This window comes from Sus scrofa, chromosome 7 (genome assembly GCF_054392235.1).
Source record: "Sus scrofa isolate SSC_HxYL_T2T_F1_AM1 chromosome 7, Sscrofa_HxYL_maternal_Yorkshire_Landrace_v2.0, whole genome shotgun sequence".
NCBI classification, from domain to species: Eukaryota; Metazoa; Chordata; class Mammalia; order Artiodactyla; family Suidae; genus Sus; species Sus scrofa.
Window position 1 is genome coordinate 67296803 of NC_139389.1, and position 23320 is coordinate 67320122.

General features: G+C 54.6%; 2 protein-coding genes and 1 long non-coding RNA gene across 6 annotated transcripts; 1 reads left to right on the plus strand and 2 right to left on the minus strand.

The window, feature by feature from the left end:
* The first annotated feature begins 680 nt into the window (after positions 1 to 680).
* LOC146401647 (uncharacterized) lies at positions 681 to 12246 on the plus strand. Its single transcript, XR_014810560.1, has 6 exons — positions 681 to 733; positions 3069 to 3194; positions 4685 to 4803; positions 6694 to 6767; positions 9086 to 10472; positions 12066 to 12246. It is a non-coding gene; the product is annotated as an uncharacterized LOC146401647 (long non-coding RNA).
* On the minus strand, positions 5416 to 9600 carry CPLX3 (complexin 3). Its single transcript, XM_003128491.5, has 3 exons — positions 9437 to 9600; positions 8167 to 8254; positions 5416 to 6543 (listed from the first exon to the last, which is right to left on the minus strand). Exons 1-3 carry the CDS (start codon positions 9598 to 9600, stop codon positions 6319 to 6321), a joined length of 477 nt encoding a protein of 158 aa, XP_003128539.1. The 3' UTR covers positions 5416 to 6318.
* LMAN1L (lectin, mannose binding 1 like) lies at positions 10498 to 22986 on the minus strand. Of its 4 annotated transcripts, none has more exons than XM_084968801.1 (14): positions 22661 to 22946; positions 19629 to 19783; positions 19408 to 19515; positions 19258 to 19316; positions 17721 to 17820; positions 17237 to 17357; positions 16878 to 17027; positions 16383 to 16438; positions 15656 to 15788; positions 15213 to 15364; positions 14100 to 14167; positions 12863 to 12986; positions 12147 to 12274; positions 10498 to 10795 (listed from the first exon to the last, which is right to left on the minus strand). In XM_084968801.1, exons 1-14 carry the CDS (start codon positions 22836 to 22838, stop codon positions 10663 to 10665), a joined length of 1665 nt encoding a protein of 554 aa, XP_084824927.1. In that variant the 5' UTR covers positions 22839 to 22946; the 3' UTR covers positions 10498 to 10662. The 4 variants fall into 4 exon arrangements, with proteins under 4 accessions (XP_084824927.1, XP_084824926.1, XP_001925484.2 ...); XM_084968800.1 differs by having other exon boundaries at positions 10498 to 10798; XM_001925449.5 differs by lacking the exon at positions 16878 to 17027 and having other exon boundaries at positions 22661 to 22986.
* Between the last annotated feature and the right edge of the window lie 334 nt (positions 22987 to 23320).

Consider the following 23320-nt stretch of genomic DNA (forward strand, 5'->3'; position numbering starts at 1 on the left):
CTCCTCCTGCCCTCAGCCTTGAGGGGATCCAGGGGCCCAGCCAAGACCCTATCTGCATGTGGAGGAGGGCTCAATGGCAGGAATGCAATCCTGGCAAACTTCTGAGCTCTGCCCTGTATGCTTACTTACCCAAGACAGGATCCCCGGCCCACCCCTCTTACTCTGGCCAGTGAGCTGGACTGGGGAAAGGACATCTTCTAGGGTATCTGTGCTCATGTGCAGCCCCCCAGGACCCCCAAGTTGGGGTGGTTTCCAGCAGCCCCCTTCCCCAGGTCTTGGTCTGAATGGTACTCAGGAGCATCTCTGGGGACTTAAGGGAGAGGCAGCTCACTCCCTGGGCAGCCGCCAAGGCAGGAGTTCCCTAGCTGCTCAGCCTTCCATGCAGACACTGAAGGGCTGCTGTACAGGGAAGGAAACCCTAGGAGGGACCTAATTTCCCTGAAGCCCTTGGCCTGACATTGGGAGGCAGTGTAGAGCAGGGGCCCAGAGGGCAGGAGGCAAGGCTAAAATCCTGGCCCTGCCATTTGGCCCTGAAGCTTGGGACCCATTGATTAGCCTGTTTCTTGGTAAAATGAGATGAAGATGCCATGTGCCGTGGCAATATGTAAGGATTAAGTTAGTCACTGTACAGGAGCCTGACGCATAGTAAGATTTCGATAAAATGTTATTTTCAAATCTAGACAGAAGAATGCGCTCAGATTTCTCTGGGAATGGGCTGGACTTAAAAGCTTCAGTGAGTAAAATAGAGGAAGGGAGGAGGGGGATGAAGGGGCCCATGGGTGGGTGAATGGAGAAGACTAAGTGGGAGGGAGAGTGGGAATTAGGAAGGATGGGGTTTGTGAAAGACTAATTGAATAGAAGCATGGTGGGATGGAGGACTGGCCCACAGGGCCCAGTTGTTTGTAATATCGGCATTGGTTCTCTGAGAACAGAGGCCTGAAGTTATTATACATGTGGATATGGAAGGGCATGAGCCCCCTTGGGGGGACTGGGTACAGAAGAAGCCAGAGGAGGAGGCCCTGGAGAAGGGCCCTCCCTGGATAAAACATTGAGATACCCTTCAGGCTGGTCCTGTGTCTAATCCACTTGCCAGGGAGGGAGGCAGGCCAGCCAGAGGAGGTGGGGCTCCCTAGAATTTTTTTCAAATGACAGAGGCCTATGGGAAATTACTAATGTGCTTGTTAAATACAGTTTTCTCCTAGAAGCGAGTTTTTTCCACCTCTCACCGTTAACACTTTGAAAGTGCCTAAGACACTTTCAAAGTGCAGGAAGACAGCCCCCAAACCCCAGCGTCTGAGTGCCTCACCCTGCCCTGTCCTCCCCGCTCCCCTAAGTCCCCTAGCCGAGCCAGCACTGGGCCAAGCTGGGGAAGCAGCACCTGAGCCTGGAGCCTGGACCCTCTGTCTCCCAGGGGCCTAACCCTAGGGTACAGAAACTTGGTTCCTTTTTTTTTTTTTTTTTTGTCTTTTTGTCTTTTTGCCTTTTCTAGGGCCGCTCTTTCGAGGCCTATGGAGGTTCCCAGGCTAGGGGTCTAATCGGAGCTGTAGCTGCCAGCCCACACCAGAGCCACAGCAACGTGGGATCCTTAACCCACTGAGCAAGGCCAGGGATAGAACCCGAAACCTCATGGTTCCTAGTCAGATTCGTTAACCCCGGAGCCACGACGGGAACTCCCCCCTTTTTTTTCTTTTTAGGGCCACACCTGAGGCATGTGGAAGTTCCCACTCTAGGGGAATCAAGCTACAGCTGCCGCCCTACGCCACAGCCATAGCAATGTGGGATCGCAGCTGTGTCTGCAACCTACAGCACAGCTCACGGCAATACTAGATCCTTAACCCACTGGGCAAGGCCATGGATCGAACCTGCAACCTCACAGTTACTAGTTGGATTTGTTTCCACTGAGCCACACCAGGAACTCCAAAACTTGATTCCTGATAGGAGGTCATTTAGAAGGGCCCTTGTCGGAGTTCTCAGCGTGGCTTAGCCACCTTGCTCAGTGGTTTAAGGATCTGGTGTTGCCACGAGCTGTGGTGTAGGTCGCAGACATGGCTTGGATCTGATGTGGCTGTGGTTGTGGCATAGGCCAGCAGCTGTAGCTCCAATTGGACCCCTAGCCTGGGAACCTCCATATGCCGTGATGCTGCCCTAAAAAGACAGAAAATAAAAAGATAAAAAAAATTAAAATAGAAGGATCCTTATCCTCAGAGGCCAGCTGCCATCTTACCCCTCCCTGACCTTGAGGCTAGGGCATGAGGGAAGGGAGGACATCAAGGACCACTTTCCCAAGAGTAACACACCCACACCTGTATGGTGGAAATCCCATAGATACACAGACATAGGCCATGGGCCACAGGCACAAAAACACTGAAAGCTACATACAAGATCACAAGCCCTGTAGACCCCATGCAGACTTACACTCAGGATCATACAGGCACAGTTCTCGCTAAATAAAGGAAAGGCAGCTTCAACATTACTCTTCTCCTGGACCCAGCCCATCCTGGCTCCCCTGTTCTGAGCCTCACACGGATTCCGGGAACAGTGATGTCTGGCAGGCACCTGGTGGGAGGCAGGGCAGCAGGCTTTGGGCTCCCCACCCCCAAGCCAGCCTCAGGAGTCAGCTGGGTCAATAGGCACTGCCAGCAGCTCAGGCTCAGCCAACAGACATTCCCCCAGATGTCCCAGCCCCTGCCCTGCCAGGGCCTCCCGTGTTTGAGGAGGGACCATCTGGCTGTTGGGGGAAGGGGGAATCCTCAGAACTAACCCATCACTGCCCTCCCAGACTTCTCCCTGGAGACTGACTGGCCTCCGGAGAGTCATTTGCTCTCTCTGCACCCCTTTTTCCTCTGGGAACCAGGTCTGAGCCATCTGGGGGGATGGAAGGCAGAAGGGGACTTGAGCTGTGCAGGAGCCAGGGCTTGTCACCAACCTCCCTGAAATTCCCTGTTTCTGGGGCCAGAAAACCTGAGGGTGAGATTGAAAGTGTACAGGGCGGCCTGAAAGAGTCAAAGGGGGCTGGAGGGCCGTCTCATGACCTTTCAACATTTCCTGTATCCTCTGGCTACTCTCAGGGCGAGAAGGAGGAAAGGAGAGAAGAACAGGAGGAAGGGCCTGGAGAGGCAGTGGCCTTCTCTAAAGTCTTGGTGCCCTAAACGATGGGACTTTATATAATCGGTCCGGAAGGGCAAGTTTTGGTGGTAAGTGCCTTTCTCTGTGGCCCTCACATCACACCAGGAGGGTGGACTAGCCTTGGAGAAAGTGGTTGTCTGAATGGGCGTGAAGCAGGATAGGAGGAGAGCATTGCTCTTTTTTTGCTTTTCAGGGCTGCACCTGCAGCCTATGGAGGTTCCCAGGCTAGGGGTCGAATCAGAGCTACAGCTGCCCGCCTACGCCACAGCTCACAGCAATGCTGGATCCTTAACCCACTGAGAGAGGCCAGGGATCGAACCTGCAACCTCATGGTTCCTGGTCGCATTCATTTCCACTGTGCCACAATGGGAACTCCAGAGCATAGGTCTAGTAATAGGGCTGGCAGTGGGGCAGGCCTGCCCCACACTGAGGGCGTCGGGGTAGGACACATAGGAGCCAGGAATGAGACAGAGGGTGGGGCACACAGATGAGGGGACATGGACTGACAGAGAAGCCTAGAGAGCAGAGGAAGGAAGGGGGAGGCAGGTGAGGCCAGCAGAACTTGGGGGCCCCTCAGCCTGCCCTTCTTGCCCATCTCTGCCTGAGCCCCAGAGCCAGCTCCTTCTCCCACAGAGCCTCATCCCCGTCTCGATTCCAGGGATGTGCAGACAGGTCAAAGCTTCTTAGGGTTCTCAGGCTGTGAGGAAGTAATCAGTGTGGGGGCTCAGCCCCCTCCCCCTCCCTGACCTCAGGCCCCAAGCAGCCCATTTTGTGAGGGTTTAGTGAGTGCTAACCCTCCAGCCTTCCCACGGCCCACATCCCTGCCTCTTTTGCTCTTGGTCTTGCAAACCACTGAGGGGAAAGGGGTCTGTCCAATCCCATTAGGCAGGAGGCCCCTGGAGGGCGGAGTGCTGACGTGGGTCTTGCTGCTGACGCTGCTGAGGCCCGTGCTCCCTTCTGCACAGCCCAGGGCTGGAACTTGGTCTCCTCCAGCTCCAGGAAGGTCAGGAGGGGTTTTTGTCCAGTGACCACCCCCAGGGATGGGGGTGTGGGCTGCTTAGGAGCAGCTCAGAGGCCCAGGCCCCTTGCCCCAGGGATGCTTAAGAGAGAAGGCCTGGCACGACAGCCTGAGCAGCACTGCCCAGATCCTAGGCCTTCGTCCCTTGCCACCCTTAACCCTCCAAACTCCTCATCCTCTCTTTCTCTTCCACTTGTCCCTCCCAACATTACCTATGGCCCAGGTTATATGTTCCTTGTTTTTATTTTAAAAAGGAGGCTTGGAGTTCCCATCACGGCTCAGTGGAAACGAATCTGACTAGGAACCATGGGATTGCGGGTTCAATCCCTGGCCTTGCTCAGTGGGTTGAGGTTCTGACGTTGCTGTGGCTGTGGTGTAGGCCAGCAGCTGTAGCTCCAATTCGACCCCTAGCATGGGAACCTCCATATGCTGTGGGTACAGCCCTTAAAAAAAAAAGGGAGGCCTAATGGAAGCTTCGCCCTTGAAACCAAACCCTTAGATGGCTGTTCCACCTGTAAATCTTGGCTGGCTTCTCCACAGGCTGGTGCCAAGCGGGGACATCAGGGTCGGCCTATAGCACCTTGTTCCTCTCAGGCCCCTGGGATGGCCTGCTTGTGGAGCCTCCTGATTGGTCTCCTGGACCTCCCCGCTTCCCAGTGGTAAGCAGGATGAAATTTGGACTCTTCACTTTCCTTTTAAAGAATGAGTTACTACTGATTGATATGGTGTCATATGCCAAGGACTTTACAGATGGTCACCTTTTGAAATGTATTATTGTTATTGAGGGAGGGACTCTCCATTTCACAGCAAGAAAAACAGGCTCAGGGAGGGAAAGAGACCTGCTCAGAAATCACACAGCAGTGCCAGGGCTGGAAACAGTTGCTCTGCCTTCTTTTTGTTACACCCTCCATTTGCAAGCTGCAGAGAGGCATATAGGCACAGGTAACAGAAAGAGCCATAGTTGAGCCTTGGCACCTCCTTCAGTTTCAGGTAATGACCCAGAGGCCCTGCCTTTCCCAACTGCAGCCCATCCAGCTGGCTCCCACATCCTCCCCAAAGCCCAGATCTGTTTCATCTGGCTGCAGACTGAACTGATGCTCATTCGACTAATACTAGGACCCTGCACTTACCCAGGGCCCTGAGAGTAGAGCTTGGATATCTTACAGGGGCTGGAACTCCTACGAAGCTACGGCTGAGGAGGGAGAGGACACCCCTCCAAGGGCCGGGTTAGGGGCCTGGGAAACACAAGACTCCTGGAGGCCAGTAAGAACTGGGAGAATAGGCAGGTCATTTGGAATTTTTATTTTTCACTGAGTTGAGAGAGGAAATCCAGCTATGGAATCCAGAGATAGAACTACAGGAACAGAACAGAAATTGGCTGGGCCCTAGGCCCAGAGAAGGCCTGGAGCTGCCTGGGCTACTGTTCAGTGCCAGCTTCATCCTTGGAAGTAGGCCCCTCACATAGCATTGCTCAGCTTCCAAGAGCCAGAGCCCACAGTGGCAGCCACTTGAGGCCATGGCTGCAGCTGCTGCCTTGCCCAAGGAGGAGTGTGGGTTTGACTCCAAGGGGCCAGAAAGGGCCAATTTAGAAAGTCTTAGAAATCACCCAGTCCATCCCCATTTTATAGATGATGAAATGAGACCCAGAAAGGGCAGTGGGTTTTGAGGAGAATAAATGTGGAGACTTGTATTTAGGCCTCCTGCCTGCTGAGGGTGTCTGCCTAAAGCCCCCTCTAAGCATATCTGAGTGTTGATGTCTAGAGGGGATAGGCACTCAGGAGCTGGCCTGTGTTTGCGTCTGTGTGTGCCAGGATGCATCTGAGGCATATGCCTCTACACCTGCCAGGGTTTCTGTGTCCCTCTGTGTATTCCTCTACAGGTGTTCCTGTGTGCAGAAACTTGGGACCATGGCCAGAGAGGGTCAGGCCTATTCTCACAATCTTAGGAGGCTTCCCCAGGCAGAGTAGGGAGGGTGGGTCCTGAAGGGTAGGGCAAGGAATGGGGACTTTTCTCCCTGTGGAGAGAGAGTGTGGAAGGCAGACTTGAGCCATGGATGAGAAGGGGCTGGTGTGGGGCAGGGAAAAAAGCCAAGATGGGATATGGGACCCTGGAATGTGAGACATGCTTTTAGTGCTTATGTGGGCCCAGCCCTCTGGTCACCCCAGGGGATGTAGTCACATGACATGGCACTTCTCAGCTGATTGCTTGAGGTCCCCCAGTGTGGTCTGGGCCTTGTCCTTGAGTGAGCCAAGGTCCAGGCCAGGGAGGCTGGCCAGCTGTCCAAGGACCGAGGCCCTCTCCTCCTCCTCCTCTGTGTCCTCCTCAATCATCTTGGCCAGCTCCCGGGGCAGCTCCACGTCTCCACCTGCCATCTGGATCTGGCTCTCATCTGTCTCGTTCTGAAGGGAAGAAGGAAAGGGGTGGGGTGGGGTTGGAGGTCTGTGGGAACTCAGAGTCGAGGGACAAGGAGGAGGTCTGGACTGGGTCCCAGGCCCCTAGATTCTGGAGTTCCGTATTTCAGTACGCTCAGTCCCCGTCCCCCATCCCAGGATCGAGCTTTTGCCACTTGAATATGGAGACCTTGCACTTGTCCGCCGGCTTACTTCACTCTGAGATACTGAAGGTAAGACAGCAGCATAGTGAGTGATGACAACACGAAAGTACCTGGGCGTCAGACTGAGTCAGCCAAGTTGTGTGTTGACTGTCGTTAACTGTCCTGAAGGATGTTACTAATCGCAGTGATGGGTTCCATTTGTCAAACACCTATTACATGGCTGACATTGAGCTGAGTGCTTGTGATTCTCAAAACAACCCTGTGAGGTAGATGTTGTTTTCTCCATTTTACAAAAAAAGGAAATTGAGGCTCAGATAGCTTAAGTACCTTGCCTAAAGTCACACAACTAGGAAGTGGGGGAGCTAGATTTCAACCTATGTCCCTGATTCTGACATCTGTGCCTTTTTTGTGCAGCACCTACCTGCTGATTGTCATTGCACCTCCCTGTCTCTTTGGGGGCCCTGGGGCTTTCTACTTTATATCTTGCTCAGTTACAGCCAAGTCTTTTCTCTCCTACTGGACTCAGAGTTCCCTGATGGCAGGAGTTGTGTCCCTTATATACTTAGTGCAAGCATTTGAGGATTGACTCCATTCCTAGCTGGATTTAACTCTCACTTTGAGAGCCTTTCAAAAGACTAATGCCCCGTAGGGAGTTAGAGGCCATCAAGGGCTCAGCAAACATTTGTTGAATGGGTAAATGTGATGTTCACATATCGGATCTTCCAATTCAAGTGGAAGATCAAGGTCAGGTGTACTGTAGCCCGTACTTCTGTTTCTCCTCAGAGTCTAGCATGATTATGGGCACTGGGAGTAGCTTGTTCTTCAGTTCCCTCCTTAGGCAGCAGGAGTAGAACACTTACATGCCCATCTGGTGCTGCAGTGCCCAGGGAAGCATCCTTATGGCTACTCAGCCAACTGAGGGGGTACTTTGCTCTCTACAGAGAGACTCCATACTCTAGAAGGCAGCCAGGGGTCCTGGAGCAAGTGCAGGCTCAGCACGCCCAGGCTTGAGGTCTGATCCCAGTTCCATCACTTGCTGGCTGTGTGACCTTAACCAAGTCCCTTAATCTCACTGAGGCTCAGTTTCCTTATTTCCAGATGTGGGTAATAGTTATGTGGTAGAATTACTGTGGGGTTATGTAAGAGTGTGAAGGTCAAGTGCCTGGCCCACAGTACTGCCTTCTCCCCATCTGCTCCCCTCCCTAAGTGTTCAAAGTCCAAGAGATTTTACCCCTGCATAAAGTATACTGCCTTCCAACTTCTCGCCTGTCTAGGCCTGACTCTGAGAAGGGGCCTGGACTGGCTCCAGAAGGACTAGACTACTTCTGAGTGCCCAGCATTAAACTAAATGAATGAATGAGTGAGAGTATCAGGATTTCGTCAAACCCTCCTCGAGAGTTGCAGAGGAGTCTGCAGCCCAGAGCTCAGGGTCCTGGATGTTCCTTGCAGCCCCAGCCCCTAAGCTTACCTTGGGCAGCCGGTATTTGTCTCGAAAGTGGCTCCGCAGCGTGGCCCGTTCTGCCTTCCTCTGAGTGAACTGTGCATCCCGCTCCATCCTGCGGGGGCACGAGGGCCAGAATCATGGACAGGGCTGAGAGAATGGGTGGGGGCTGAGAGGAAGGGGCTGGAAGGGTCTCTGCGTCCTGGCCAAGGTTAACAATGCTTCCACCTGCTGGCCTGTGTGCTGGGTACTTGGTGCTCTGATCTGCTGCAATCTTTGCCACCTCTCCCCTATCACAGAGCACTTTATCACCTCCACACCCGTTACTAGACGGAGCTATTGGGGCAGGGGCGTCACTCTGTCTGGCTCTCTCTGCAGACCCTAATATATGTCCCTTGTGGCCTCTGACTGGGTCTTTTTCCCTCCTTGACAGATTGTGTCTTGTGAGGGGAAGTATTCAGGACAGACATGAGTCCGAGTCCTGGCTCCACTTCCGTACCACTTTTGGTACGTCTTTGAGTAGGTCACTTACCTTCCTCTTTTGTAAAATGGGGGTAAGATTTTGCAACTCACAAAACTGTTATTACGACTAAGTGATATAATAAGAGCTAATATTCAATGATTTACCATGTACCAGGAGCTCCACTAAGTGGTTTATGTGCATTAAAGTTTATCCCTCAAAAAAATATAAGGCACTTTTTATGATTACCATCCTCATTTTACAGAAGAAGAAACTGAGGCACAGAAAGATTAAGTAACTTGCCTAAAGTCACCCTTCTAAAAAGAAGCAAAGCTGGGACCTGACCCAAGCAGCCTAGCTCTAGAGTTCAGCCCTTGATTCCACCCCAGCTGCCTTTTTGTCCAGCATTGTCCTCACACAAGTACCCTCAATATCTGTGAGTGCCTCCATCTCAGGATCTGTTTCCACAACTGGTTTCCCCCTCAGCTGCACCGCTTTTCTCAGAGTTTCAGGCTCTGAGGAGCTCCAGTTGGAAGACACAGACGGCTGGGACCAGATCGGATTAAGGGATTACTTATTTCGTCAGAAATGCACGTGCCCCCACCTCGTCCCAGGGCCCTATCGCCCCTTCCCCCACTCCCTGGACCCGAAGGCGAAAGTGGAGCAGGGTTTCTGGGTTTGAGATGGGGTGGCTCTGGGGGCAGCCTAGAGGGCACCTCCCAGTTTCTTATTGCGTCTAGAAAAGTAGGGGAGAGGCTCGGGGTCTGAGACTCCCCTAAGCGTGGGCAGGGCGGTTCATTAGGGGTTAGGATGGGGAGGGTCGTTGGAGCCACTCACTTCTCTTCCACCAGTTGCTTCTGATACTCTTCATACTCCTCTCGGCTCATGCCCTGCGCTTCGGCGGCCGACTTGTCCCCGTCCCCCTTGTCCTCGCCGCCCCCTAGGCTCCCAGTGAGGTTCTTCAGCTGGCCGCCCACCATGGTCTTCACCATAAACGCCATGGTCTTCGCTGGCCCCGGGCGCTGGGTACCACGCGCCGGGCACCCAGGCACGTCCGCGCCTACTTCAGCACTAGGTCTCGGGGACAGCTCCCGCCGCAGGCAGGCGCCCCACGTTCTGCACCGCCCACCGCCCGCCCCTGCCCGGGCCCGCCTCCACCTCCCCAAACCCCTCCTCACAGGGGGCGGGGGGCATGCACGGGGCTGAGAAGGCTGGACCACGTGCACGCTCTTCACTCCCGCCTCCCCCACGTCCCTCCTTCAATGCCAAGCTCCGCTGGCCACAGCGGATTGGGGCCTGCCGCGATGTGGGGGGTGGGGGGCTCGCTCTCCAGGGGAATGAGCTGCGCTTTTACGCGCCCAGAACCCTATTTCCTACTCTCCCCCTAGTTCCTCCTCCCCCGGGTCGCTAATAACCAGGATTTCACTGAGAGATGCGAATAGCGAATAGCCCCGGGCCCTACCCCAACCTCCTCTTCGACCCGCTGCTCCAGCAGCTGGGAAAGGGAAGCAGAGCGGGAATCCCAATTACGGCTCCATGGGTTGCCTCTCAGAGTTCTTAATTGTGCGCCTGCCCTGCTGACCCCTGGAGCTATAAGAAGCAGGGAGAAATAGCTGTTCCTGGTGATGCTGGCTGGGCAGGACCAGGAAAGGCACCTGGACCACTCTTTGTTCTGGATAAATGTGGGGACAGAATTATACACAGCTGTGACTCCGTCTCCCACCACAGCCCAGGGCTCAGGGCCTGTGGAGTATCAAGGACTGTCTTCTGGAAGTCAAGCCAGCCCTTGGCCTCTTTGCCTGTTTGGACCTCACTCCTAGCTATTATCTGAAAGAGATGGAAGTCTTCAGAGAGATTAAGGGAAAGCTGGAAGGTAAATGAGTATATTAAAGCATGGGGAGAGGGAAATCACTTTTAATAAGGTTGGAGCCTCTGAAAACTAAGGTGTGGATAGGAAGTGGGTACCCAGAGGGAGAGAAACTGGCCAAGCCCTCCATCCTCCAGGCATATATCGATTTCTTAGTTTCGAGTCGTGGACATTTTCTTCAGGTCTTTGAGGCAGGTCATGCATGTATGTTGGGGTAGAGGGGCTGCCGTCTCAGAGCACCCAGAGCCCTAGAGATTTGTGGTGCTGGACTCAGAGGAAGGCTGCCTGTGGACAGATAGTCCTGAAGGTTCTTGTCCAGCTCCTGCTTGCTGCTAGGAAGAGAAGAAATTTACTTGAGCTTCTCAGATCTGGGTTTTTGAGACTAGACACTCTACACCTGCTATACTCATCTCCCTACACACTGCACCACAGCACCCCCTCCTCTGGGACTTCTATAGCTGCCTTGACCTGCTCCATCAGGACCACACTTTCCTCTAGCATTCAAGGTCTGTGCAGGTAGCTCCAGCCTTATGGCCAGCATAACATCCCTGTGTAACACATAAGCCTGTCATCATTTCCACCACATACCTTTGCTGTTCTCCACAACTGCAGGTCATTCCCTCTCCCACTCTGCTTTTAAAACTCAGTGCATTTTGGTCCTCCTCTAGGACCATCCCAGCCCATACTGATTCTTCTTGTCTTGAAATTCCACCAACAAGGACTGTCCTATTTCTGAGCTCCTTAGCACACCTTAGTATTTCTAAATGTTCCATTCATCTACAAACACTCTTCAAGCAGAAATGTGACCTCCCTCCAACCTTTTTTTAATTTTTTTTTTTTTGGTCTTTTGTCCTTTTAGGGCCGCAGTGGCAGCATATGGAGGTTCCCAGGCTAGGGGTCAAATCAGAGCTACAGCTGCCAACCTACACCACAGCCACAGCAACACCAAATCCGAGCAGCATCTGCAACCTACACCGTAGCTCACAGCAATGCCAGATCCTTAACCCACTGAGCAAGGCCAGGGATCAAACCCACAACCTTATGGTTTCTAGTTGGATTCGTTTCCATTGTGCCATGATGGGAACTCTGCCCACCAACCTTTTAAATTCTCTTTGCCAAGTTTCAAAAACTGGTTCCACCCTTTGCCTAAGAGTACTGAACTTGCTACTTTTTCTCCAAACTATTCTGGTTTTTTTGTTTGTTTGTTTTTTCTCATGCTTCCATGCCTTTTCTCATGCTCTTCCTTCTGTATCATCCTGACTTATCTTGTCAGGCTGGAAAGTTCCTAGTTGCCTTGATGACCCATATCAAATATCCCTTCCAGGTGATTCCCTGATCTCCCCTAGCTGAATCAGGTGCTGTTTCCTGCATTCTTATAGCCCCTGAGCTTCCTGCCATCATGACACTGACCACAAAGGATGTGACTGTCATTTACTTGTCAGTTTCTCACTTTAGAGAGTGAGTTCTGTGAGGGCAGGACCGAGATGGGACCAGTGGCTGAGCAGGTAGTCAGTAGTCTCTAATGAAAAAAAAAAATGGATCCTAACTTGGGTACTGCTCCTTGCCAACCGGTGGACTAGACAGGCACCCCTACCACAGGCCTCAATGCCCCAATGACTATGACCCAGACCCAAGAAATGCCAAGTAGATGTGGGAAGTCCTGCCCACGGGAAGGCCCACCTGAAGTGTACGTAGCAGAAGAAGCCTACAGTCTGGACGAGGAGGAAGAACAGGAAGATGCCAGGCCGAAGGCACGAGAAAATCCCTGGGGGCCAGCCAGGTGGGCGGGGGTCCTTGGCTGCCGCTTTCTGAAAGGGGATATTCTAAGATCCCAGGTCAGCTTCTTATCCAGAAGGAGGGAGGGGGACCTGGAATCTAGGTCATTGTGGGCTCTGTTTCCCAGGCTTGGACTACCCTGGCTCTTATCCACAGAACTTGTAGAGGGGGCAGGGGACAAAACTGCCTCCCCCACACCAGCTCCCATGGGTCCATCTGGGATCATTGGGAGGCTGAAGGCTCTAGAGATAAGAGAATTAGAGAGCAAAAGACTGGTGTGATGGAGAGGGCAAGGGAAAGAGAAAGATGGGGCAGGGGTAGGGAAGAGCAGCCTTCACCGAGCTTTGAACGCTCTTGGGTACAACCTATTCCCATTTGTGTTCTGGTTATTGTGGGAGTTGGACCAAGTGGTTTCCAGGGCTCTGCTAGTACTGAGAGTCTGTGGGACTCTCCAGAAAGCAGAGACGGCAGAGGGAGGATGTGATCCGTGTTCTTGCATGCACACACAGACACAGGTGTTCCTGTTGGGAGGGCAGGGGCAAGGCAGGAGGGGTCTGGGGCTACAGAAGTGCTGGAAAAAGCGGGGCTGAGCCCCATGGTACCCCTTCCTTCCCTCTCACCGCTGGACCCCGAAGGTCCTTCTGCAGTAGGCTCAGGATCTGGGCCAGCTCTAAGAAATGATGCTTGGTGCCCACAGGTAGGTAGAAGACCTGGGCTCTTGAGGCCATGTGAGCAGCTGCATCCCTAGTGCAGGATGGAAACCAAGGGAGAAAATTCATTATCCTTTATTATTACACCCAAACTGCTTAATCATTTCCCATAATCCCCTAAGGCAGCACCTGGGTGGAGAACAGGTACCATTCATAGGGCCTCTTCTTGGGGGCTGGTCTTCTTACCCTAAACCTTCTTCCTGGATCCTGAGACAGTTTTAGCTCAGAGAAGCATCTCCCTAAAGCTGTCCATTCTTAAACCCAGGCTCCCTGGGCTCTGCTTTTGGTCCTTGGCCCCTCTTTCTCTTCCCATAGTCCCATCCTCAAGCATCTTGATGTGGGGGAGGGAGTAAGGGGGTTGGGCTGCAGCCATAGCATCCAACCTGAAGCCACCCTCCTCTCATGACAGGGCTTCATAGGTAACTCCAGAGGATTAGAGTGGGATGCTGGGAGGCCGAAGGTGAGTAAAATGAAGTTAAGGACTGCTCCCCTCTACCCCCACCCCTGCTCCCTCCAACTGGGCCTGATTTTGGTTGTACTCCAAGAATCCCATCAAAATGCCTCCTCCTTCCAGAAGCTATCACTGAAGGAAGGCTCAAATTTATTAACTCTCCCTGGAGTGAGAATGTCTCAGGGAATTGTATTTAAACTAGGAGATTCAAAACTTTAAACTTAATTCACTTAAATTCAAGTCAACTCAACAAACCTAATTCTGCCCCTAGCTCTTCCCTGGGCTCCAGGCTTTGTGCTGGGTGCTCAGGAAACACAAAGGAATAATGGGCTGGAGTTCCCTTCGTGGCTCAGCAGAAACGATTCTGACTAGTATTCATGAGGACGCAGGTTTGATCCCTGGCACTGCTCAGTGGGTTAAGGATCCGGTGTTGCCATGAGCTATGGTGTAGGTCTCAGATGAGCCTCAGATCTGGCATTTCTGTGGCTGTAGGCTGGCAGCTACAGCTCCAATTCCACCCCTAGCCTGGGAACTTCCATATGCCATGGATGTGGCCCTAAAAAGACAAAAAAAAAAAAAAAAAAAAAGAAAAAAAGAATAATGGGCTAATGGGGGGACTTCAGGCAGAGAAGCAAATCAGTGGACTGGGACTCCTCTTCCCTCTCCCCCGGGATCCTCCCCACCCTGTGCACTTACCTCATCTCTTGCAGGTCTTGGAGGAGAGTCAGCTGTCCACGGAGTAGGGCACTGACCTTGGCTGAGTCCTGCGGGAGTGCCAGCCTCTTCTCTAGGGCCCAGGGCACAGCCCCTCTCTTCTCAGATTCCATCTTCCCCAGGGACTTGCAGCCTCTTCCTTCTAGAGGCCTTCCCCGGGCCCTCCTCATTTTGGATATGTTAGGTTTATCTGACCCTGTCCACCTGGGCTCCGATTTCCCCCTCCTGGCAAACCCCTCTCCCTGAGGGTGCTGGTTTCCCCTTGACAGTGACTGACTAGGGGCTTTCTCAGAATCCCTCCCTTCCCCAGAAGGAGGCAGCAGCCCAGTCCAGTCCTTTCCTCTTCTCTTCCCGGGGTACAGGCAACCACTCCCAATTTTTGGGCCCCTGTCTTTCTGAGTGACCTGGAGAGCTTGCTGCTTCTCTCGGGTGGACAGAATCTGGCAGGGGGAGTTCCGGGCCTGGCAGTAGGGTCAGAGAGACCTAGCCCTTGAGTGTAGCCCCCTTCCCCTCTGCCCTACTCCAGCTGCTCTGGCAAACCTTGAGCTGCCAGAGCTCAGCAAAGCCCACAGGGGCTGCTGGCCTCTTCTGCCCAGCATCTAACATCTTGACTGAGTTCGGCTCTCAGGCTGCAGGCTGGGTATGCCAGGGGACATGACTCCCAGGGGGAAGCCAGGATGGCAGTGGAGGAGAAACGGGGATTCTGGTGCATCTGAGCGTTAAGCAAGCGTATGTGAATCAAATCACATGTGGAGCTACATGCAGATAAGCACTTGGTCTATTTCTGTCACTTGTCTAGAGACCCACATCTAAATACCTGGCAACTCCTCTCCTCGGCCCCAGCCGCGGGGCTCTGTGGGCCTTTGCTTGTGCAGAGCAGCCCTCCCCGCACACTCTGCTGCCTGGCAAGTTCTCCCCATCCTGCGACCTGCAGCATTTCACCCTGCCCACCTTTCCCTCCAGGCTTCGGGGGAGGCAAGTGCCCAAGTGTAGTGCTTGCTCCTCTTTTTAGACAGAGGGAGGCCACTGGTGCCTGGGGAGCTCAGCTTCTCCAGGCCTGTAGGCAAACCTTTGATTACCACAGAGTCCACTCACCCAGGTGCTCTCAGGCCTGGCACAGTCTGTGGACCCCAGCTCCTTCTTCCATTGCCTCTCAGCCTGGGCCAGCTGTTTGGAGAGACCCTGGAGAGCCTGCAGGATCTGGCTGTATCGGTCCAGTGTTTCCTCCAGGTCAAAGATTCTTTCCCCTGGGGATTGGGGCAGAGCTGGGATGGGCAGCCCACTGGGGTGGGGCAACAGACCCTGGCTTGGGGCAGAAACCACACTTTCCTGGCCCTCCAAGATTCTTCCCCGGAAAGATGTGTCTGGGTGGTGTGACAGGGACAGGACTCAGAACCTGGGCCCCAGAGCCTGCTAATATATGGCTGCCTCAGGCCTCCATCTCCCCACTGGGTATAGGACCCCTGGTCTGAAGGGAAGAAGATCCTGGGACACTCGAATGGGCCCTTGGACCACCTGCCTGTTCCCTGAATCCCTACCCTCCTCCTGGACTTTGGAGTTTGGCTTCAGAATCGTGTCCTCCTTGGTGCCCAGGGCCAGCCTTGCCCGCAGCCCTTCCAGCTGCCTTGCCAGGCGGAGCTGCTCCATCTCAAGGAAGGGCTGCGGGGGAGGCTGGAGGAAGAAGATAAAAACTCAGGCCCCAAATCCAGGGGTGACCTGGGGGCCAAAGGGGTCTTCCCACAAGCCCAGTCCCCCTCCTTGTGCAAACATTTACCCCAGCATGGGAAGGACGTGCTCCCCCACCCCAAGCCGGCTCTCCTTTACCTCAGCCACTAGGCCCAGAACTTTCCAGTTCTCCCAGCCCTGCTGTGGCCAATCCTCATACCCTTTCCTCCTGCTGCAGCCCAGACCCCAGCAGCTCTCTTAGGCCTCACTTTGTCTATGCCACTCCCTCTGTCCCTTCAAACTCATCTTTTCCATGCGGTCTTCCCTGCTTTCCTGGCCAGTTAGGAGCCCCCTGTACTCCCACGGCTCCCAGCCAGGCTGGAAAGTCCCTGAAGACAGGGCCTGGCTGGGTCAATTCCAGCCCCCAGCACTGCCCAGCACAAGGCTTGGCCTGAGCAGAGCTCAGCAAGCAGGTAGAGACAACAGCTGGAATGACAGGTCTGGCAGCTGGATTTGAACAGAGCATCCAGGGAGGGGAGAGATCCTTGGGCTGCCGCTCCCCCAGCCCTCCCCCCGGGGCAGGCCCAGGGCTGGCATTACCTCCGGACCCGGCTCACTCAGACTGAAGGTCAGGAAGGACAAGACATCATGGTCATCTGTAAATAGGGGTGGAGAGGGAAGGTGGCCCCCACCCAGCCACTCACCCATTCAGCCCTTGCCCCCAACCTCCATTATGTTCCAGGCAGGCAAGAGATCTGGTTGACTTTGGGCCGCTCTGACCCTTGACCTGCTCACTTCATAGGAAAGGTGTGAGGACCAGACAAGCAGATGAGTGGGCTGTGAGGGCTGACCCACACACAGAGCTGGGGGGAGCCCCAGTGAGAGGGAAACCTGGACAGTCCTGAGCTAGAGCCATGGCTGCAGAATAAGCAACACCCTCAGGCCTGGAGCCTGGCTGCTACTGGCAGAAGCAGCTACACAGAGGCCACCTCCTCTACGTGGGTCTGACCATGTCACTCTCCTCCTCTGCAAATTTCCATGGTCCCTGGGGCCCAGAGTCTAAAGATCAAAGTCCTGGCATCCCAGGACTCCCACCTCCAGCTGCACCCTGCTTTCCAGCTGAGTCTCTCCACAGGACCCCCGTTACATCACATCGCTTTGCTCCATTTCCCGAAATGTCCCTCGTGGCTGTCCCTCTTCCTCTTGCCCCACAATTCTCAGCTAGGGGCTCTTGTGGTGCCGATACTGGGAAAAAATCTTCTCATGTTTTATTCTTTTTGAGACTTTTTTCAACTCTGCAAGGCAGACATGACCTTCCTTTGCTGGTAACGAAGGCCCAGAGATGGCTCATGGCTTTACTGGGTCACACACGGTGGCCTCACACCCAGTGCCCCTTAGAAGGGGTGTCTAGCAGGCACCACTCCTCTGTTCTTACCTGCCCAGAAGGCACTTACCTGCCAGCGTGCTAGTGGCTGCCAAGACCCCAAAGAAACCTCCAGGGGCCAAAAGCAGAGGCCCCACGTCAACGCAGAGCTCGTCCGGGTCGCTGGGAGTGAGTCCGCTGTTCAGGGATAACTGAGGGGCATGGAAGGCACAAGCCCCTTGTAGAGGGAGCCCACTCCTCTCCCCTGAGCCCAGCAGGGGATGGTCCCTGCCTGACTCAAGGGCTCCCCTGGACTGGAAGACCTGCTGGCAGCCCTAGGGCCTGCTGTCAGAGCCGTGTGGAGGGGCTCACACATCTAGTCTCATCCTGGCCCACCCAAGCATGTCCTTGGGGCCAGTTAGGAGTCTGTGTGGGGAGGAGGATCCTGTGTGTGTATGCCAGGGACCCTGTGTGGTGACACAGGTATGTGGGGTCGTGGGCATTCACAAAACTCCAAGCCCTGTAATCTCCACCTCACGCCCAGTGGACCCGCAGAAGCAGGAGGGGCGACTCACACGCAGCCTCTGCCTCCAGTAGGTGATCCGTGCTCTGAAGGGGTTCGGCCGGTTCCGGAAGGCCCGGTGGCAGGACCCCAGCACCCGGCTGGCTCCATCCCTGTGGGCACATGCAATCCAGCCAAGTCACACAGGACCCAAGGCCTGACAAGTAGGGGTGGTCCCAGAGGCCGTCCTGCCCCGGGCTGTGGTGCCACCCCTCCTCACTGGTACAGGACGTGTCCCTGCTGTCTAGCTTGAGCCTCCCCGGCTGTGGTCTGCCCCCATGGCAGAAGAGAGAGGAACAAAAGCCTTGCCTGGCGGGAGGCTGGGACTTGGAATTCGCAGAAGAGGCCAAGGGCCTCCCTGGGGATCTTCCCTAGGGGGCAGAGCCTGAATCAGGAGTGGGGTTTCTACCCACAATCCTCCAGGCCCACCACCTCCTCCTACCATCTCCCACTGGCTTCCCTCTGGGTACAGCTGCTCTTTCCCTTCTGCCAGGCTTGGCTGCAGCAGGACTGACTCAGGACAGACAACATGAGACTGGATCACCTTAGCAGCCAAGAAGAGTATGACCAGCCTGCCCCCCCACCGGGGGGCAGTGCAGCTGGCTCTGAGAGTTAGGGGCGTTGAGCCTGAGAGGTTCTGAGTTTCTCTGGGCGCTCTCACACTGGAGCGTCTGTCACCACTACCTTCAGTGGGCTCAGAGCCAGGGAGAGCTGTGTGACCTTGGGAGAGTTACCTCACCTTCCCAAACTTGAGTTTCCCCATCTTTAAAAAAGGATAATAATTGAAACTACCTCATAACATTGTTATGAGTCTTAACCAAGAAATGAATGTGAAGTGCTTGGCGCTGAGCCTGGCGTACAGTAAGCTTAGGTCATAAATGTTAGCAATTATTCTAATTGTTATGAGCTAAAGGATGTTTGCCGAGAGACACTGACAAACTGAGGAGGCAGCTGCTGAGGCAGCAACCTGATTGGGGAAGGATGGGAAGCCACGTCATCTAGGAGACAGGGACAGGGCTGGCAGGCTGGTTGGCAGCAGGCGCGGAGAAGGGCGTGGGCCTTCCACAGGCAAGTCTGGCCTCAAATCTCAGCTCTGTGCACAGCTGTGTGAACTGGGGCAAGTCACTTCACCTGTTTGGGCCTCAGTGTCCTCACCTGTAACTGGGCACGAATCATCCCCACTTCTCAAGAGTGTCAAGATGAGAGGATGTGTGTGAAAGCACTGTGCTCCGACCCCACCCTGTGTCATTTCACCACCCCCGCTGGCCTGGGGCTGTTGCGTTGCATGAATGGAGGACTCAGTGGGATGGTTCCCGGGAAGAGCAAGGAAACTCTGGTTCCAGGCCAGAGAAGGTAGAGCTGGGACCCAGTGGGCAGGAGCCCCAGCGCAGCACCGTCAGCTCAGATGAGAGGTCAACAAGGAGGGCACCACCCTAGGAGGGGAAGGCTCCCCATCAGAGGCTGGGGCAGGGCATCGGGGGCAGTGGAGGTAACCTCTGAGCCCCTTAAAGCCCAGGGATGGGGTGAGGGTCAGCCCAGGCAGCACTTACCCGAGTGGCTCGTCGGGGTTGTGCCCATTACCAACCAGCACGCGGATAGCAGGGCTCTTCTGTGTGGGAGGCGACAAGCGGCCTGAGCCACTGGCACAGGGAGGAGGGGGAGGGTGTAGGCAGGGCGGGGGGCGGGAGACTATGACTTACCTGGGTATCCTCAGCCGAGGAGTCGAAGAGGATCCCGATGCTGTCCCCCGAGTCCAGCGCCCCCAGGACAGAGCTTACCTGGCCCCTGCCCCGGGTGTACCACACAGCCTGCGGGGCCCCAGCTGCTCAGCTCGGGGTCCCTGCAGGGCACTGGAACCCCAGGCTCACCTCCAGCCTCCCTGATTCACCCCCTCTGCTGGACCTTGGTGGGGGCCACTCACCATGCCCTGGGCTCCCAAGCGCCCCGGCCCGGTCACCCTCATCTGCACCTCTACCTCCCAGGCGGGGAAGAGGACAGGGGTCCTGCTCCACACAGCCCCACTCCGGTTCCGCATGGATGGGGCCAGGCGCACCTCCTCCAGGCCCAGGATGGCATCTGCAAACCGGGGCAACTCAAGGCCTGAGCCCCATCGGCCCTGCTCCCCAGTCCTTCTCTCTCACTGATCTAGGCTGGGCTCTAGGAGGAGGAAGGAGGTGACATCACGACCATCAAATAACAGGCCGGCTGGTCGGACACAGGAATCCACCGAACAAGTAGGAATTGGAGCCCAGCATGGCTGGATGGGTCTTTGCCAGGGAAGGGCCATGAAGGCCAGACTGAAGGGAGTACATTGCATTCCTTCTCATGGCTAAGGCTCACCGCACATCTGTGCGGTCTGCTTTCATAAGACCCCCACTTTACAGATGAGGATGCTGAGGCTCAGAAAAGTTAAGGAACTAAGTGAAACTCTACTCCGTCTCCAAAGCACAAGCTTTTTCCACCGTGAGAGAGATTTGTGTCCAGTCCTTTGTGTTTCTCAGTTGAGGGCCTGTGAGAGAAAGGATGTGCCCGAGGCCATAGAACACGGGGGAGCTCCTTGACAGAGGAAGCATGCGGAGGGCCAGGACTCCAGGCTGTGAAGTAGCCACATGAGGCTGGACCTTCCAAGGTGGGGAAGCCATGAAAGTGCGGGTGGGCTGAGGAAAGGCTGAAGGATGGTCTGTGTGACAATTACCTCTGGTGAGGGGCTGGGGGGTGGGATGAAAGGGGCGGGAAACTGAGGTAGGCTTGGCAGGAAATGGAGGGAGATGAGAGACCCCACCCCAGCTGGCTCCCTTCCCCTCCCCTGTGGCCTGCCAGCCTGGAACCTGGCCCAGGGCCCAGTCCCTGCTGGGATGTTCCGGAGACTGCTAATCCACCCTGTTTGCTCGGCAAAGGCCAGGGCTGGGGGCAGGGAGGCTCAGGCCAGGAGTGCTGGGGCTCGTGGAAGCCACCTCTGCCTCTGAAGTGACTTGCAGGAGGCAAGGATTGTCCACTGCCTACCCTGCTTCTCGTTCTGCTGCATATAGATATTTTTTTTCTTTTTCTTTTTTTTCTTTTTTGGGGACGCAAGTGTGGCATATGGAAGTTCCCAGGCTAGGGGTCTAATCGATAATCGGAGCCACAGCTGCCGGCCTACACGACAACCACAGCAATGCGGGATCTGAGCTGAGTCTGAGACCTACACCACAGCTCAGGGCAATGCCGGATCCTTAACCCACTGAGCCAGACCAGGGATTGAACCCACATCCTTATGGATCCTAGTCATAACCACTGGTTCATAACCACTGAGCCGCAACAGGAACTCCCTCATGTGGGTTGTTCATGGGACCTCACCCCATACTGCGGGCTTTGTGAACCTAACTCAGCCTCTGGGCTAGTCACAGAGGGTGTGGGAGTGAGGTATGATAAAAGGATGAATGAATGTTTTGTTTGTTTGTTTGTTTTGTTTTTGGCTGAGGCATGCAGTGGCTTGATGTGAGATTTCAGTTCCCATACCAGGGACTGAATCTGAGCTGTAGTGGTGAAAATGCTGAATCCTAATCACTAGACCACCAGGGAACTCCCAAAAGATGAATGAATGATGAACATTACTGGGTGATCTTGGCGAATATGCCTGTTCCCCCACATGGCCTGTGACACCTCAGACCTGATACTGCCCAGGGCAGTGAGTGGCCCTGAGGCGGGGCCTGGCCCTGTGCTGTGAGGAACAGCCCCCCTCCTTTGCTTACCTCCTGGCCCCCGTGAGGGAGGGCCCTGCTGAGAGGGCCTGTCTTCTTAGAGATATTTGTTCTGGTCTTAGGAATCATGCAGTCATGCTGTTTTTCAGAACTTACATCTCATAGACACAGAAATACACAATGGATTTGATTTCTTTCTTTGGTTTGCCTTCTAGGAGTCTCTGAACCAGATCAATGGCTCAGCTCTGAAGGGTGGACTGACTTTACAGCATAATTTTGGCAACTGGACTCATTTCCTGCCTCAACTCTTAAGTCCCATTCTTCTTGCTTGCTCCTGATTTAAGCTCTTCTCTATTACATAGGCCTTATACAGCCTCAAAAATATTTTTTTTAATTTAAAAATTTTTTTATTTTAATTTTTTATCTTTGTCTTTTCCAGGGCCGCACCCACGGCATATGGAGATTCCCAGGCTAGGGGCCTAATCGGAGCTGTAGCTGCCAGCCTATGCCAGCAATGTGGGATCTGAGCTGCGTCTGCGACCTACACCACAGGTCACGGCAATGCCAGATCCTTAACCCACTGAGCAAGGCCAAGGATCGAACCCACAACCTCATGGTTCCTAGTCGGATTCGTTAACCACTGAGCCATGACGGGAACTCCTCAAAAATCTTTTTAAAACAAAACCAAATAGAAGATGGATTCTTTGTAGGCCTGGATTTAGAAAGCCCTGAACACAATGCATGGGCTAAGATGCTCTCATTCTTACTTCCACCCAACAAACATATAGGGCAGGGCTAGGGGCGCTGCTGGTGAAATAGCTGGCTGTGAGGATGCCTCCCTCCAGCAGCCCCCCAGCTGTCATGGACAGCCACACACCTGACAGAGTGTAGGTTTGTGCTGGTCCAAGTTGCTTTGTGTCTATGTGTCTAGGACTCAGCATGTGAGGGTGTGAGTGTGTGTTCATGGGTCAAAGAGGCAGGGTTGGGGGGGATCCTACAAGGAGAGGAAAAAGAGAAGAGAGAAGTCCCAGAGCATAAAAGGGGAGAGGCAGAGAGTAGAAACTGAGGCTGGTGGATGAGGCTGGGGTTGTGGTGGAGTGGGAGACAGGCCTAGGGAAAGTCCTGGGGCCCCTGGCACTGTCTGTCCCAGTCCTGGCCCCATCTTGGGCAGAGGCTATTACTGGCAGGCCCATTCCCCACCAAGTCACAGCCACCCAGAGTTGGTCAGCTGCTCCAGCATTCTGAGGAACCCTGGGCATGGCTGGTCCCTCACCTCCATGATGACTCCAGAAAGGTATTCCAGCCCCAGGCAATGCCAGCCTTGGTCCTTTGAAGCTGAGCTTGTATTCAAACCTTCGCTGAGGAGGATGGCCCCCCTCAGGGCTGTGGGGGTCCAGGAGCAAGATGAGGAGAAGGCTGAGCAAAGGATCCAGACCATGGACCACCAGCATTGTGAAGGGATCTGGTATCCGGCCCCAGGGTGGATTTGTAGCTGGGAGGCTAGGGACGGGCTCCTGGGACTGGTCCAGGTAGGGAGGAGCTGGACTGAGCAGGAGCTGGTTTTTGGCACTGCCTCATCCCTCCCTCCCCAACACAGACATCCTGTTCCTTTCGGGCCTGACCTCAGGCCCCACCCCTCCTTCACTTCTTGCAAACCTGAGCTCTGCCCCTGCTCCTTGGCTCAGGCCATTTCTCCACCTTCCTTCTGCTCCAGCAGCTAAGGGCCTCAGGTGTCACTGGGACAGGCCACTCTCAATAGCTGACTTTCCTCCCTGCCTGGGTGGGCTCCCACATCCTGCCTCCTTCCCATAGCTGGATGTCCCCCACTATCTGGACATTACCTGCCCCCACCTTCTCTCCCTGTCCTACACTCTCCACTGTTATATTCAGTTCTCCTGCATGTTCCCAAATGCTCGTGCCTCCAAGCAACTGG